At 44.8% G+C, this 15,843-nt stretch overlaps 1 protein-coding gene across 2 annotated transcripts in view; it reads right to left on the reverse strand.

The window, feature by feature from the left end:
* Nucleotides 1–258: 258 nt before the first annotated feature.
* GRB10 (growth factor receptor bound protein 10) overlaps nt 259–15,843 on the reverse strand; it is an 85,899-nt gene continuing 70,314 nt past the window's right edge. For both annotated transcript variants that reach the window (XM_080940613.1, XM_080940612.1), the window contains 11 exons: nt 12,299–12,414; nt 11,995–12,063; nt 11,543–11,680; nt 11,172–11,282; nt 10,433–10,531; nt 7,263–7,337; nt 6,686–6,802; nt 5,904–5,973; nt 5,629–5,716; nt 4,005–4,098; nt 259–3,510 (listed from right to left, as the gene is read on the reverse strand). In XM_080940613.1, coding sequence (XP_080796739.1) covers nt 3,364–3,510; nt 4,005–4,098; nt 5,629–5,716; nt 5,904–5,973; nt 6,686–6,802; nt 7,263–7,337; nt 10,433–10,531; nt 11,172–11,282; nt 11,543–11,680; nt 11,995–12,063; nt 12,299–12,414 — 1,124 coding nt within the window. In that variant the 3' untranslated portion in view covers nt 259–3,363. The remainder of the gene's footprint in view (nt 3,511–4,004; nt 4,099–5,628; nt 5,717–5,903; nt 5,974–6,685; nt 6,803–7,262; nt 7,338–10,432; nt 10,532–11,171; nt 11,283–11,542; nt 11,681–11,994; nt 12,064–12,298; nt 12,415–15,843) is intronic.

The following is a 15,843-nucleotide window of genomic DNA, read 5'->3' on the forward strand; positions in this document are numbered from 1 at the left end:
ACCAGCCTCAAAGTCAGTGCTCTGCCTGCCTCTGCTTCCCGAGTGCTGGGATTAAGGGCGTGTGTCACCACCACCCAGTTGGAACACGTATCTCTATCTCCTGTGGCAAGCATTTTACCAACTGAACCATATCTCTCCAGCCCGGGCCTGTGATTTTGTCTCAGGGAGGAGGGACAAGTAGAGGCTGGCCAAGGTTGTCTGGGCATAACTGAGCTGGCTCATTTTCGGCGCAAGGTTTACAAACGACAGGAAGCGAAGAACGCTTTATTAATGTTTATTTCTAATAACAAGAAACAGAACATCAGTCCCTTATTTGTACAAAAATACCTGAAAGTTTACAATTAGGTTCACGAGCCAAAGAGCTATGTAGCACAGAGTGAAGCAAAGCACGTGGGATAAAGGTTTTGTCTGTCAGTTAACACCCTCTCTCTGCATTCCCTGAAAGCGTTTTACATCAGGTCATTTTCTGGTCACTGCGGTTTGCACTATGACATCACAAATCTACGATGAGCGAGTAGCGCCCTCGGAGGCACAGTGATCCGACAGAATGTCAGGTATTTAAGTGCAGAAAGGAGACGACAAAACACCTAAGCTGAGGCACATATTTCTTCAAAGTTTAAGCAAACAAAAAAGAAAAAAATGAATAAAAGGAAAACATGTTCAGAAACCCTTAACACCTAATGATATAACAGCTTACCTATTAAAACGCTAAAAACCCAAAGCATTTGGCAGTTTCCTTCTCATCTTAGTCCAGGTGGTTACACGGAGTTGTCATTTAGAAAAGAAAATCACAGGCAGAGATTACAGGCTCCAAAACAACCCTTTACATGTCAATTAGAAACAAAATTAAAAGTCAATTGTCCTTCCGTCTCTGGCTAGGGGGGCTGGGTACCCGCTAACCTAGGGACCAGCTGTTTCAGGTGGAATTCTCAGCTGCCTGTGCAAAGGCTGGTGAGCTCGGGGCCACTGAAGTCTGCTATACTCAAGGTGGATAGGTTGCAGCCCTCAACAATTCACTTCGGCAAGGGAAGTACAAAATGCTACGTCAAACCAGCTACGTACGAAATTGTGAACCAGAGTCAAACCTACACTTCCGCTTAAGTAAAATGCATACTCATAAATGTGATACACAACCTAGCTGTCTACTGTAGAGGCAAAAGAGAAAAGGATGATGTGCTGTGGGGACTGTTCTGTGTAAACTGGAAAAAAGAAACCCTCGGGTTGTTTGTTTGTAAAGTTCTGACCTTGAAGTCAGCGAAAAGAAACAGTAAGTGTACTGTACGGTAAAAATACGGTAAAACTGAAATGTCCATTATTTGTTTGTGAGGGGAGGATCAGGGGAGCCTGCTGCCAGGTATGAACTTGAGAATTCTCTCATTGTCAACTGAAGGATTAACTAGCTGCGAAAGAAAGAGAAATGCAATTGAGTATTTATGCGTAAGAAAATGTTTTACTAAAAAATGTCAAAAAAGTCAAAAATTCAAAAAAGTCAAAAAAGTCAAAAGTCAAAAGTCAAAAAAGTCAAAAATTCAAAAAAGATTAAATGAAAAAAAAAGGAAAAAAATTCTTCATTTGTTGTAATAACATCTCATGGAAACACGGTTGCGTGGTCTGTGAACTACAGTGTTCCTATACCGTGCACCAGCTTACTGCTGGCCTGCTTTACAAAGCGCTGTCAAATCTATCTGCCATTTATGCCGTCAACCGCAGCAAAATCAGAAGTGGCTCCCTGGGGAGCACTTCGGTGAGTCGGGACTGGCAATCTAGTGGCTAACTCAGGTGTGTAGCAGACTTCCTGTGTGGTGTCAAGAAAGAAATGTGTTCACCACAATTATCTGTGTTTCTCAAGGGAGTCCTGTCTGCTACTCTCATGCGTGATAAATCATCAAGGGGACAACAAAGGGTCCCTCGCGGAGCTTAGGGGACCAATGATAACTCCGGCCACCTTCAAACTCCTCTTTCTCTCTCACTCTCTCTCTCTCTATCTCTCTCTCCTTCTCTCTCTCTCTCACTCTCTCTTTGTTGGAGGAGGAGGAGGTAAATATCATGTTCCTAAAAACTATCCAATGTTCACAACCACTGTGAGGTACTTCTCACCCTAAGCCAGCAGAGGCAGAACCTCTGCACACCCTGCTCCTGCTGGCTGAGGGGGTTTTCAGTAGGGTGCAGAGGTCATCAAGCAAAGACTCAAAGCCAGTCTATGCCTCTGCAGTGTTTCCTTCTCTTTATCACCATAGATGCTCAGAGTGGCAGAGCACAAGGCCAACAAGTTGGCAGTTGTTTTTTTTTTTTTTTTTTTTGTTTTTTCTCTTTCAATCCTTTAACCCCGCCCCTGTCACGCCCCTGTGGGAGAACTGAAATGACTGAGGCTACTGCAGAGGGTAAAGGCAGCGATTCTACAACAGTGGGCGGCTGTAAAGATGGGAGGCACAGGGGCACCCCAGATGTTACGTGGCATCCACAATGGATACCAATGTGTTCCAAGAAGGCTGGCTGACATCAGTCTGAAGCTGAGGTCATGCAGCTGTGCTGTGCTGGGGGAACAGTGAGATTTTCAAAGTAATGAGGTCTCCGGCACCATGGAGAACGAGACACACTAATAGTAAATGACCAAACGTCAGCACAACAACAACGATGACCGGACTGTGGCAGCTTGACTGTGCCCACAAAACATGCTTGGTGTCAACTGCAGTTGACACCTTTTATTTTTATTATTTTTTCTTTAAAAAAAAAAAGCTTTTCAAGTATAATGGGAAGGACTGGGGTTTCTAATGTAGGAGCCAAATCCACACTGTCAGAACCTGCAGAGAGCAGGGTGCCATCTAGAAAACTTTGGGGACCCATTTGTAGGCCGAAGCCTGCCAATCCAAAAATTCTTTGTCTCATCTGGGTTGCAAAGCCATATCCATATCCATATCCATATCCATATCCATATCCTCTCCTACCATAGGCTGAGTACAACATTGACAACGAAGAAGGAGTGCAAAAAAGTGATCAATACAAAAAGTAAACATCGCGGTTTGAATTGTCAAGGTTATTCCAGGGCAAGAGTTCATTTCCAATCATTTCTCTGCGGTTTTTCACCCTATGTGGCCTAATCAAAATAATCATCATTCCAGTTTCTTTCCACACTTGCACTGGATCTCTTCCCTCCCCCAATTTTAAATGGCTGACGCAGAGGGAGGTGGTCCTGTTTGATCCGCAGCGGCAAATCTTTGTGAAGTCCAATAACTAATTGATGTTGTCGGTTGGTACCGATCACGAGTCCTTGGGTGGGAGTAGGTGTGTGTTCTCACCCTCATGCAGGCCTCTCTTCTCCGTTCCAGTGTTGCTGCCTCCAGCCTCTGTGAGTGGGCAAGGAGGTCATAAGGCCACGCGAATGCAGTGGTGCTTCAGCTTGCAGGGCAGAACACCTTTGTTGAGCTGGTAGAAGTCGACCAGCTGGATCAGATCAGAGAACTTGGTGTTCCCATCATCCAGAGTGAAGAAGGTCTGCCCGTCATCCTCACACTGTGGAGACACAGAAAACACTTGCCCTGTTAGAGGGTATGACCTTGGGGGACAGCCTATGGCACTGCAAGGAGAGTAAACTACACCCAACCGTCTCTTAACTTCCCTGATTTCAAAAGGAGAGCAAAGGGGATGAGGAAGGTGTTCTGGAATGGCACGGTGGAATAGACCAAGGGGAGAACTCTTTGGTGATCCAGTGACCAAGTGGACAGAAAACCTAAGTTCCCCTTGGAAGCCTTAACCATCTGCAAGTTCCTTTATAATTCTGAGCAACTATCAGACACATTGGCTCAGGCTGGATCCCCCCCCTATCCAGGAGGTCTAGATACTCCTACTTAGTTTCACAGAAGCTGAGGTCTCTTGGAGACTCTTGAGATCTGCTTCCCTAGACATAAAGCCGTCGGCTTGTTATGTTTAAAATGGAAACTGCATTAGAAATAGAAGCCGGGGACTGGGGAGGAGGGCTGACTTAAGGGTATGGGTACTTTACTTACAGGCAAGATCTGGAAGTTCTTGATCTTCTGGTGGTGGCACAGTGTGAGTACGAACGCCTTTGGATTGCTCTGGCTGTCACGAAGGAGGAACAGCCTGGGGAGTGGAGAAGCAGCGATTTATTATCGATTCCTTCTAACGGCCAAAATAAATTGTCCATGTATGAACATACATGTATGCATGTGTAATATACCAGCTACAACTGACTGAGATAAATGGGCTCGCAGCCATGACACTTTGCTGTTCTGGCACTTGAGTGACTTTGCAGCTGTAGCACCCAGAAGGTCATTCAACACTGAAAGAAACCAGGGGCCCTGAGAATATGGCTGATTCTGGCAAGGCAGAGAAACTACCAAGATGGAACTGAAATGTTCTCGGTTAGAGAGTTAAAGTGTTCAGAGACTGACAGGGACATGCCAAAATTATCCAACAGTGAAGCTTTTCCTTAGAGAAGATGCCAAGCACACAAGGGAGGAGTGGAAGACTAGAAAGGGTCCACCTGGGGATACAAGCTTGGAAAGAAACAATATTTCCCATTGCAGCAGTGCCTTACTCTTGATACTTTACAGAAGGGGAAATATTCGCTTGATGGTACAGGAATCAGATTGAGACTGTCTTTATGTATTGTCAGATTACCACCATGGAGACAAGACAGAGGTCTCCCTGGATACACAGAGGAGGTTACTGCACCATTTCCTGTGCACTCCTGCCCCAGATACATGAGCCAACTCTAGCCATGGGACACTGCCTGGAGGAAATCCAGACACCACTTGTCAGGTCTGGCGGCCACTCACAACAGGAGCCTACTGTGATGCCTATGAGGATGTTAGATGCAGAACCCAAGGTTGTGGATTTTCCCCTTTTGTTATGAAGCAAACAATGAGGGGCACTCCAAAAGTTAAATGAGTAAGTGGCAACTGTATCAGCGCTAGCTTCCTGGCTTTTATAATGCCTCTGTGGTTATGTGAAACCACACAAAGCTTCCGCCCAGAAATCACTAGGAATAAAAGGACATTGAGCTATAATTTACTTTTAAATGATTAAAATAAACAAATAATGGCAGAGTGAACGTGCTGTCTTGTTGACCACTGGTCCTGAGTAAAGTTACATACTAGAGTTGACTGCATTTTTCCTGAAACTTTTCTACAACTCCTAAACAATTACAAAATTAAATTTAAAAAGAACAGCACAAAGAAGCCTAACCTCATGCTCTCCTACACCTTCAACACATTAGGAAGGAAGGAGGTTTCCAAGCCCCACTGGGCACTATGGAGAAGAACCGTCTTAACAGCGGTCTGCCCCCATACAAGGGAACTTATAAAGAGTATGAAGAAAAGGGTGTTGATGATATCTTTCTTTTTCTATTTGTTTAGTGCCTTAAAATGTAAAAGCAACAGTTTTCTTCTTTTTATTCAAATTTCAGTGAAGAGGTAGAGGGCATATATGTACATATTTGCAGGACAGGATAGTTGGAAATTACTTCTGCCCTTAACTTGGCAAGGCCATCATACTTAGCCTCTGAGCTACTTTCTCCAGGGAACTGTGAGTCCTCGTGTGAGACAGAGCATGTGTTCAGCACAGTGAGACCTCAACAGGTCACAGATTTAATTAGTATGGTCTCCTTACCCATCCACGAGACCTTGTTGCTTGATGATCCTGTGAGATTCTTCGCGGGAGATACGTCCATGGAACCAATGCTGAGTCCTGTGAATCACTGCAGTAGAGACAGAGAATGGAGGCTAAGAGATAGCTCCTCTACCGAGACCCTCAAGAGCCCAGAAAGCAACTTTGACAAACTTGAGGGCTCAGCTCTAGTGGCGGCAGCAGCCCATGAAGTTGTGCCTGCACACTGTGTGCAGTTTAGAGCGTCTCTGAGAGCAGGGTCTTATAGATGTGCTTACCTGCGTTCAGGGTCGTCGGATGATTAAGGGGGCTTTGGCTGCTCAGAATATTCATCCTAGTGCTACGCTTCTGCAAAGGAAATGCTTACATCAGCAAAGATGAGAAACTGACATGCCAAGTCACCCACTATCCGGGACAGGGTGGCTGAGCAGTATCCCCTGACCCTTCCAATGACACTACCTGACTATGGATAATAAAGAGGTCACTGGCCAAAATGGCAAATCAAATACATTTTGGTTATTTCTAGCCAACTGAGGCTGTGGTAACATGTTTCTTATCCAGACTACTGAGGATGCAGATCCTGGTAGTCTGCAGACTCAGCAGAGCAGCACAGGCTAGCACAGGCTAGACCTTTAAGCTCTGACAATTCTCAGAATACTGCTCCCCTGAGTCCCTGTACTGATTGAAGACTTTTGCCCTTTTCCCACACTATGGGTGAAGGACTGGAAATGTCTTCTAAGCAGAGCCCTGGGCAGGTGTTCTGCACATGGTCTTTAAATTTCAGGGAAACCTGAGATGGGAGATAATCTTTCCATCTGCAGATTCAGCACTTGAGAACTGTTCCCCGTGGAGTCCTTATGCAAACGTCTGGCCCTGTGCCTTTCATGAACAGCCATGAGTGATTTATCAGCAGGAACAGCTCTGGATAGACTGGTGTGGAAGGCTGACAGCATGGCGGACCCTTGGGGCCAGCTGCTTTCTACACTGACTCCCATTCGCTCAGTAAAACTTGGGTGCATGTGTGTAACCAGTTTCAACCGGAGTGGGGTTAGTGTCTTACACGCCAGGCATGGCCCTCTTCCAGGGCAGCACTCTGGGCTTCAGCCGGGTTATTGATCACTCTTCCGATTTGTCCAGAAAAATCCATGGCCACAAGAGAACTCTCAGAAACACTGCGCTGTAAAGCAAAGGCCACAGACTCTAAGATGCAGGAGAAGCAGCTAAGGCAACATGTCCACCCTCCCACCATGAAAAACCAACACGGGGACCACAAGGATGGGTGCTACAGAATTCCCTGTTTTAGGTTGAGAGCTCAGCTATCTAAATGGAACCATACGAAAAATGGCTTTGGGCTTTGTTTAAAAAGAAGAATCTCCAATTCTTCACTGAAGACCATGCTTGGGGACATTAGTTTAGGGAAGTAGACAAGAGACTCTTCTATAATATAGCTTACTCTCTCTTCTGGGAGTAAGTACCAGAGGGTCTTTAAGATCACATGTTGATAATATAGTGCATCTCTGTGCTTCTGGGGAGCAGGAGTAATTATAGTCTGAGTATCTTCACTAGGGAAGAACAGGCAAGGCATGCTGTAATGAGGTTCCCCAGCTTTGACTGTTAAGGGCCCCAACTCCACTTACCATAGGAGGGTTGAATGGGACCAGGCCCTTCCTCTGCTGCGGGATGCGGAAGTTTTGGTACAAGAGCATTCCATACTAAAGAGGAAAGACTGGAGTCAGTACCAGCACCCGAGAGCGCTACAGCCCCAGCCTACAGCAAACCCCAGAGCTGAGAGGGCAGTGCTGATACACAAGAGCCCAAGTACTCTCTGTCAAAGAACCCCCACAGTGTAACATTCAGTTTTGCCTCAGAACTGCTGACCTGGCACTGTTGGGAGAGGGGAGCAAACAGGGCAACAGCACATACTGAGGTCAAGAATCATTCCCTTTCCCGAGCTCTGCATGGGTCAAATAGTCTAAGTGGTCTACTGCATTTGCTACTACCCATTTTTATGATCAATACACTGTCATCACTCCCAAACCATAGATTCAAAACCCCAAATTAAAAAAAAAAAAACAAGTGACATTTTTTTTTTCATAAATGAGTCAGAAGACAGAGGATAGAAATCACTATTAGTGGGCACTTATGTACCGGCTGTCTACAGGTCACCTTTCGTTTCCCTTCTTATTTTAGTTGACTGGGCTTTAGAGATACATGTATAGTCCAATTAATGTTATTTCCTTTGTGTGCCCTAACAATGCTTCCTGCTTCATTGTCGGGTAGCCTTTCACATCAAATTAAATGTGACTCTCCCAAACAGCAGACTTATTAAGGTAACAGTGGACTGTTTTGTTGCTTTATGTAAAGAGACAACAGCTATATCTCCACATTCAGACCTTGCCATGTGAACAAATATCTTTCTGGGCTGGCAGGACGCCTGGTGAGTAAAGGTGCTTGTCACGGTGTCTGGATTTGGTCCCCAGAACCCACATGGAGAAGGAGAAGACTACCCCAAGTTGTCCTCTGACCTCCACACACATGCCCACACACATTCCCCTAAAGAAACTAATTAATAAATTAACATAATAAAGAGCCATAAGCACATCAATAAAGTTCAGGAGTTTAACATTACAAATGGGGTTGAGTTTGGGGATCTAATGAAAAGAATCCATTTGCTTTGTGAACCTATTGTGCATTGACAGATTCTCTTTATTACCTTGTTTCCATTCTGTCCCTTAACCCTGGAAGACCCAAGTTAAATAAAAGGACAGACCTTTCTCTACTAGCTCAGAGAGACACGTAGGTTCTTAAATGAAGTGGTAGGCAAGTTTACCACTTTATGCAAGGAAAAAAAAGGTTTAGAGTCATAGTCAAAGAATGTTTCAGAGAATGCACCTCAAGTCCAGGAATAAGACAAACCTCAAGGGATGCTTTTGAACAGGAGGGAGCTGTAATCTCATGGGAGGCACACCCTATTTGGCATAGATGTTGAGCAAAAGCAATCTATTAAGTACAACTAGGCTCAACACTCCCATGGGCCCTGGATGGCTCATGTCCCTGGTTCAGAAATGGCAAAAGTCATCATAGGCTCTGATTGGTTCAGTCTCAAACTCAGGCTGTGGCTACTTTCCTTGCCAAGTTCTAGCAGGCCAAGGGTAAGGAATAAGTCTTCTCTGTTACGATCCACTGAGACTAGAGATGTTTCCTAATTCATAATACTCTAATATGCTACATCTAAAAAAAAAAAAAATCAGGCCTTTTAATTTGCTTGTTATATTACAGATTCTGCACTGAAATGGGGAAAAATTCTGCTATAAAAATTTTTGAAAATCACTAGTTTTGGCTTCTTTAGGGGGAAAAACACAAACCTTCCACTTGGTCTCAGTAAGTTATAAAACAAAGGCTATTTTAACATCACTAGGTAAGGTGCCATCATCTCAGGATTGCAAAGCTGTACTGTCCCTCTGAACACAATTAGTTTGACCTCCTGGTCTTACATTTCTGCAGTGGACAGGGGCCTCCTTTCAGTAACCGAGACTCCCTATGAGAACCTGGGAGGGAGTACTTGCACCCAAGGGGAGATCTCTTAAAGAGAGGCTGAGGACACTAAGCCACCCAAGTCATTTTGTGGTTCTTAGTCTGTGCTCTGCTCTCAGGCAGTCAGGCCCAGCAAGGCTTCTCTGACCTCTTTACACCCAGCAGTCTTTTGTTGTGCATAACCTCCTCACTGCTGAGAGGACTTTGATCCCCGCATTTAGCTGCTTCAGAGCACTGCAGTGAGTTTCTTCTTTGTTTCTAACATGCTGGTCCTACAGTCAAAGTGCTTTTGCAGAGGAGGCTCCTCATGCCTCTTGGTGGTCTGCTGTCTTGCAGAACATGAACCTAATTGCCTTTTCAGGGTGGAGTAATTTAAAACCAAAGCAACCACAATGACAGGCTCTTGTGCTGACTCAGCAAGACATTTTGTGGGGGGAATTTTTACATCAGTTTAAGAAACTTTCAGTAAAGGAGGGAGAATAGGAGAGAAGTAGGTAACTGTTACAACTTTCTAAACCTCTAGTATAGTCCTGTGGCCAAGAAATGATGAAGATCAAAATCTGACCCTACATCCGGCATTGTCCACTAAGTAAATCTGTACCACTGAAAACAGCAATGCCGTTCTCTTATATAGAAATGAAGGTTAATTCATAGTTTTTCTAGAACATTGATCAACTTTTTATTTCTGCACTCTTTTATTTTTATTTTTTAAAAAGGATTTCTGTATAAAGTCTAAGCTAGACTCAAACTCAACAATCTTCCTATCTCCACCATGCTGAGATTCTAGGCATAGGTACCACACCTAGAAATCTCATTATTTCAACACATAAAAGTATTCCTTTCATGGCTGGCTTACATCCTGTCACTTTGATGACAGACTTTGAACAGGCTTAGAACTGAGAGTTGTCTACAATAGGGGAAATTCCTTACCCCTTGATGCTCAGAGGACATTTGGAAACATCTAGAGGCATTTTTGGCTGTTTCTACCAATTGGGGACATCTTGTAGGGGAGATCTACAATGCATAAAGCTCTGTCTTTAGCCAAAAAAAAAAAAAAAAAAAAGATTAGTTTCCATCAACACTTGATAGTGCTCAAGTTGGAAAGCCTGGCTTTACCCTTTCTAATGGTCTGAGACCTATGTAGAAGAATGCACAACCACAGTTGATAGATCACATTTGGTAGAAACGCCATAGCATTTGTGGGTCAGGATGGACCCACATCTAGTTGCTTGTTCTGCATGAGGTGCAGACACTGTAGCCTTGAGTCATTTACCTTGAGGAGTCTGAGGGCAGTCATCCAGCAAGTACGGATCTGCTCATCTTCAGCGCAGAGCAGACGAAGCTCCTTTATATCAACCTTCGCTTTGTTTGGCTACAGGAGAAACGAAAGGCCGACCAGTGAAACAGTGAGAACTCAAACAGCCGGTGTTAGAGAAGGCTGTCCTCAAACTTTAGAAGCCAATATACCATGGTGAGGTCCCAAGTACAGCTAGTCACTGGCTATCTAAGACAGTGGTCACCACTGTGCTAATCACCACTGTCACTATCTCACCAAGAGGAAAAAAACATTGTCTTGGCTGTGGTGTGTGTGCGTGCATGTATGTGCATGTTTGCACCGATGTACACATTCACATCTGTGTGTTCTCACTACAGGCACACATCTGTATCCATGTGCCAGTGTTCTTATATACACACATAGTGGGTAGGCAGTATCGTGGTCAGTCATGACCAGAAGCCCACACAAACAGTACACTCAGTGGCCGCAGCCAGTGCGGGATGCTAATGGCTACCTGGCCTTGAGTCACTGAGCCCTCTCAGTGCTTCATAGAGCACATGTCTGCCTTCCCTGAGTAACATCAAATCCTAAGCATACAATGAGGCCAGTGTGAAAGGGGAAAAAAAAGGTTTCTATTTATAGAGAAGAATCCACAACCAAATAAATACTGGCCGGTTGGAAACTCCTTTGCCCAGCAGCTCCCATTCCCAGCCTGTGAAGAGCATCCGTGGAGTACCTTGATGCACAGTCCAAATTCATTGGGTGCGTTGAACTGCTTCTTTGCAGTAACCACGTAGAAAATGCTGCTTTCCTCCAGGTCAGCCAGCAGCTGCAGGTGTCTGGGTTCCTACAAAACAGCAGTCAAGTGAACCATGAGGTCACAGTAGGGATCCAGGGCTGACCATCCTAGAGGAATGCTGCTGTGGGCATTGCCATCCAATTTCTGATAGACCAGTCCACTGGTCCCTGTGTGTCCAGTTATTATAGAAACTGACCACTAATTAGTTAACACTAGCATAAAAGAGGTTCAGGGGCTTTTTAAAATTAAGCCCAAGCCCACAGCAAGAACACCTAGTACATGGAGAAGTGGAGTGTTCTAAAACTTACCTTTGAAGTCCCCTTGGTGGAGTAATAAAGGCCAGATCTGCGCAGGCACACATACAGCTTCTTCCAAGACTTACGTCCCACGTCCTTCACCTGCAAGAACCCCTGGATCTCAGGGCAGGTGCTGGAGTTCAGAAAATTCTGTGAAGAAAGACATTTTCAAAGTCAGGCAATATGCACATTAAGTAATGAAAGCAGACATATAGCTGACATTTTCTGAATCATTAAAATACTTTGGGGGTTAGGCAAAATTTTCTAACTTCAAACATCTTAAAACCCCAACAAAACTGGTAGGGTGTAGAACACAGCAATTGGCACTGAAAGACAAAGAAGCAAATGGCTCCCAGTACGGTGCGGACATAATGTCACTGCTTTCCTTAGAAGATGGAACACTTCAGGAATCTAGCAATCTTCTAGCAAGTGTATTTCAGCAAGAATGCAGCGTTTGCTTTTACCTGCAGCAGCTGGGCCGGGCCACCGTTGGACTGCTGGCACCAGTTAACCATCTGATCCGGGAAGAAGTTCTGCGAGACAGGGAGATCATGGGTATTATAGACACATGTCTGACAACTTTAAAATGTCTCCTGGTATGATCATGATCCATTTGTGTTTTAGGTAAGAGTCCTTGGCTATGAATAAGTAACAACACTGCAGCTTTGCTGAATTGCCCGGAGCAGTTACATTTCTTTCTCAGCTCATGGTCTGATAATCAGGTTTTATTCAACCCAAGTATAAATTGCAAGATTTCAGGAGACTTACCACCGGATTCTTAAAGAACTCGTACTTGGCATAGTTCTTTCTGAATAAGAATTTACTCTCACTCGGCATGGTGCTCTCCACCTGGACCACAATCTCATGGTCCTCCAGGCAGCGCTCTGTAGGGAGAAGCATCACATGTGAGATGTGAAGAAAACGCCAGGGCAATTTCACAAGGCCAAAAGCTGTTCTTACGTACTGAGGTGAAGAGTCTGTCAAGAGCAACACTAAGTTTAAACTCTCTTTAATTTGCTGACAAGTATCTAAAAGAAGTCTGAAAATTCACTAAAACCCAAAGTTTGGGTCCGCACCAGCACATATGTATTTCTTTTACAGTTGGAATTGACCAGACATTAATGAGAGAGTCACAAATAATTGTTACCCTCAAATGACAAAAGTTCAACTCATTTAAAGGCAAAGGGAAGGTATAGACAGCAGCCACACAGGACATGCAGGTGGTAGGAGCAGGGGACCTGTGAACTAGACACCACAAGCAGTGGACTCACTGTTCCTACTTAGCTAGTCAGCACTGCTCAAGTCATGGTATGAAGGCACCAGCTGGATTATTCACCTCTTGCCTTCACCAGGTGGATTACACACACCTCCTACAACATCTTATGTTAGGATCCGGAAAGGCTGCTTAGACCCTTTTCTGAACCTCTACTTTTACAGGGAGCATGAAGAACTAACTAACAGCCTGCTCCCTGCTGACCTGAATAACGTGTTCAGAGGAGCTGTGTCTTTGTGCTGTGGACTGGAGATCAGGGTCTGAAAAGCCATAACGGAGGTGGTAGTGACACAGAACTAACCACACCAGACAACAGGATAAACTGTATCGACAAGTCCACCCCAGGCTACATGTGTGAGCTGACAGCAGCCAGGCATTCATAGCCTAAGTGAACACAGGCATTCTCTATCCTGAGCTCCCACCACCTCTCATGCAGCTGGGGCTGAATCTCTAGAAAAATCTCACTAAGGAAAAGCTACTTTAAAGGGTCTCAGAATTGGAAGAAAGAATTTCTGTTCATAAAAGAGAGCTGTGGCTATGGGCACCGCTTTACAAGGACTGCTCCCGTTCAGAAGAGCAGATTCTGGGCTGATGTATCTTTAACCTCCATTTTGAAACTGCAAGAAGGGGACACATCTTGGCAGAAACATATTTAAAAGCAGAATCTGTTCCCATTGGCAGCTATAAATCTCATAGGGCATGAAAAGCCATGCTTGATGCAAACCTAGAATAGTTTCCATTTACTTCTATCCGGGAGAATTCTCCCTGGAACACTTGAACGCCTGTGTTTATATAAGGGTTATATTTCCTCAAGACGTATGTGAACAACCACATACATTGACTAAAAACTATGCATGTTTTTTTTTTTTTTTAAAAAAAAAAACAACCAGGCTTAAGTTCATTCATTTTAAATAGACTTTCTTGTCCAAAAACACATCAGCGAATTCCATCAGGAGCTTTACTCAGAGAAAAATATTCTAAACAAACTTAAAACAAAACTCAACAACCCAATAACCTGTAGGTGGTTATTTTACAGAATAAAGTAGTTTCACCATTTAAAAAGCAGAGTAAAACAGAGGTGGCAGCCACACCAGTAAGAATGCAGTGGCTAGCTCTAAATCAAACAGTGTTGTGCTTTCCAAAGAACCCTGAGGAGGCACAGGACCTTGTGGGGAGCTTTCTAGCTAAGACTGATGCTGTGGTCTATATGGCGCAGATCCTTTACAGCTGCGGGGAGAGGTCCTCGGGAAGCTGCACACATACTGCACGTACGCAGAGGGGGAGGGCTTGCTTGGTGCCTGGGGGAGGGAGGCAGGGGAAACTGGGCCTCACAGTGGTTTCAGGTAACCAGTGACTGCCTAGCAGCCCTGAAGGATCATGCGCCCCCCCTTCCCTCTCCCCCTCCCCACTAGTCCCTTGACCCCAGAGGGGCCTCACTGTGGTTCCTCATACAAACCAGCTGCAATGTCAACTCCAGTTTCCTTCCTAGGAAGCTGGGAAACAGTGGAGAAACCCTGCTGAGCCTTTGTGCAAGGCTCCTGAGTTGGTGGCCTCAGGATGCCTCTAGGCATGGATCTATAACTGACTTTACTGACCATTCTCACACACCGGAGGCTGAAGAATCCCCAACAGGTAGGGGATTCTTCTGGGAAGTGCTCATCCTGACGACAGCACAGGAAAGAACAGGAGGACTGCAGAATCAGCCCCCGGAAAACTGCAAGACACCGAAGGCGTTTACCAGTTGCTAGGTATTTTGTGAAAGAAGGCACCTCAGAGGTAGATGCCAGCAGAAGGTGACACTGGGTACTGGGAAGAACCATGGGCTCCTCGATCACAGGCTTCTACCTCTGCTTACTCACAGGTACAAGGGAGACAGGGTAGAAATACTGCTTGTTACTGCTTCTTCATCAGTCTACTAGATGACCAGTAATCGTAGGCACATTATATAGCCTCTTCTAGCAAGAAGAGAGCTGGCTCACAGACAATCTTTGCAACTGTGTCTACTTTAAAGACTTTACCTTCTGGTTAAGTTTCCAGTAGATCAGCTGCTAAAATCAGCATAGTAATTGTTTTGGAGCCTTAATTTGAGGTCCCCTATGAATTAAACTCTCAGAATGCTATCTTTATGCTCCCGTTTGTTTGTTACACTTTTGGGTCATAATCTGTTTTAGAATTGGCCCAAAAGCCTTGTACATTGCATGGTTTTCCTGTGGGTCCTCCTTCCTAATAAGAAGGCTTAAGGGAGAGTTGCCTAAGAGTCATTTCCATGGAGATAAGGATTCCCAGGAATGTGAGGCAGGGCGGTTCCACACGGAGCATAGGTGAGGCCAGGACCCAGAGACTCACCCTAGAGCAACAAAGAGCCTTCCACAAGCCTGTGGTTCAGCTCTCAGCACCAGGGCAGCCAATGCTGAGGGCTTTCTGAGAGGAACCACAGAGCCAGAGCGCCCCGGCTCTCCAGGGGGACCCCGACAAGAGAGTGCTTTTAAAGGCTAATTAGCTGTGTTCTTTTTTTGTTTTAGTTACATGATAGGTTGAATCAGTACCGCACACACACCCCTCTCACGGAGAGAAGAGAGAGAATTGGAAGGCAGAAATGGAGCTTGTGTTGGGGCGCTCCAAAACCTAGCCCGGGTGGTAACCTTGTTTTACTGTGTGTCACAAAGGAGGGACTGGTGTGGAAAAGACACCCGAGGAAAAATGTCTGAACACACATCCAGTTCTTTTCATTCATTTCTTTGTCAAATGGGACCCAAATTTTATCCCAAAGGTTCCTGTTTCTTTTAAAATAATTTTATTTATTTTCTTTTATATTTTCCCCCGTTTTAATTTGATTTTAAAATAAAATACTATTTGTTTGAAAGTACACTAGTGTGCGTTTAAAGTGACTGAGAAAAGAACAAAGAAAGGGACTCAGAAATATCCCCATCAGAAGGCTGTATATGCTTGGCGTCCTCTTCTCTACTTTCTCAAACTAAGGCGCTCTTGTTCTAGTTTTTTCCAAAGCCTTACTATCTAGTTTACGCACTGTATGGTGTCT

This window comes from Micromys minutus (genome assembly GCF_963924665.1).
Source record: "Micromys minutus genome assembly, chromosome: 1".
Classification (NCBI taxonomy): Eukaryota; Metazoa; Chordata; class Mammalia; order Rodentia; family Muridae; genus Micromys; species Micromys minutus.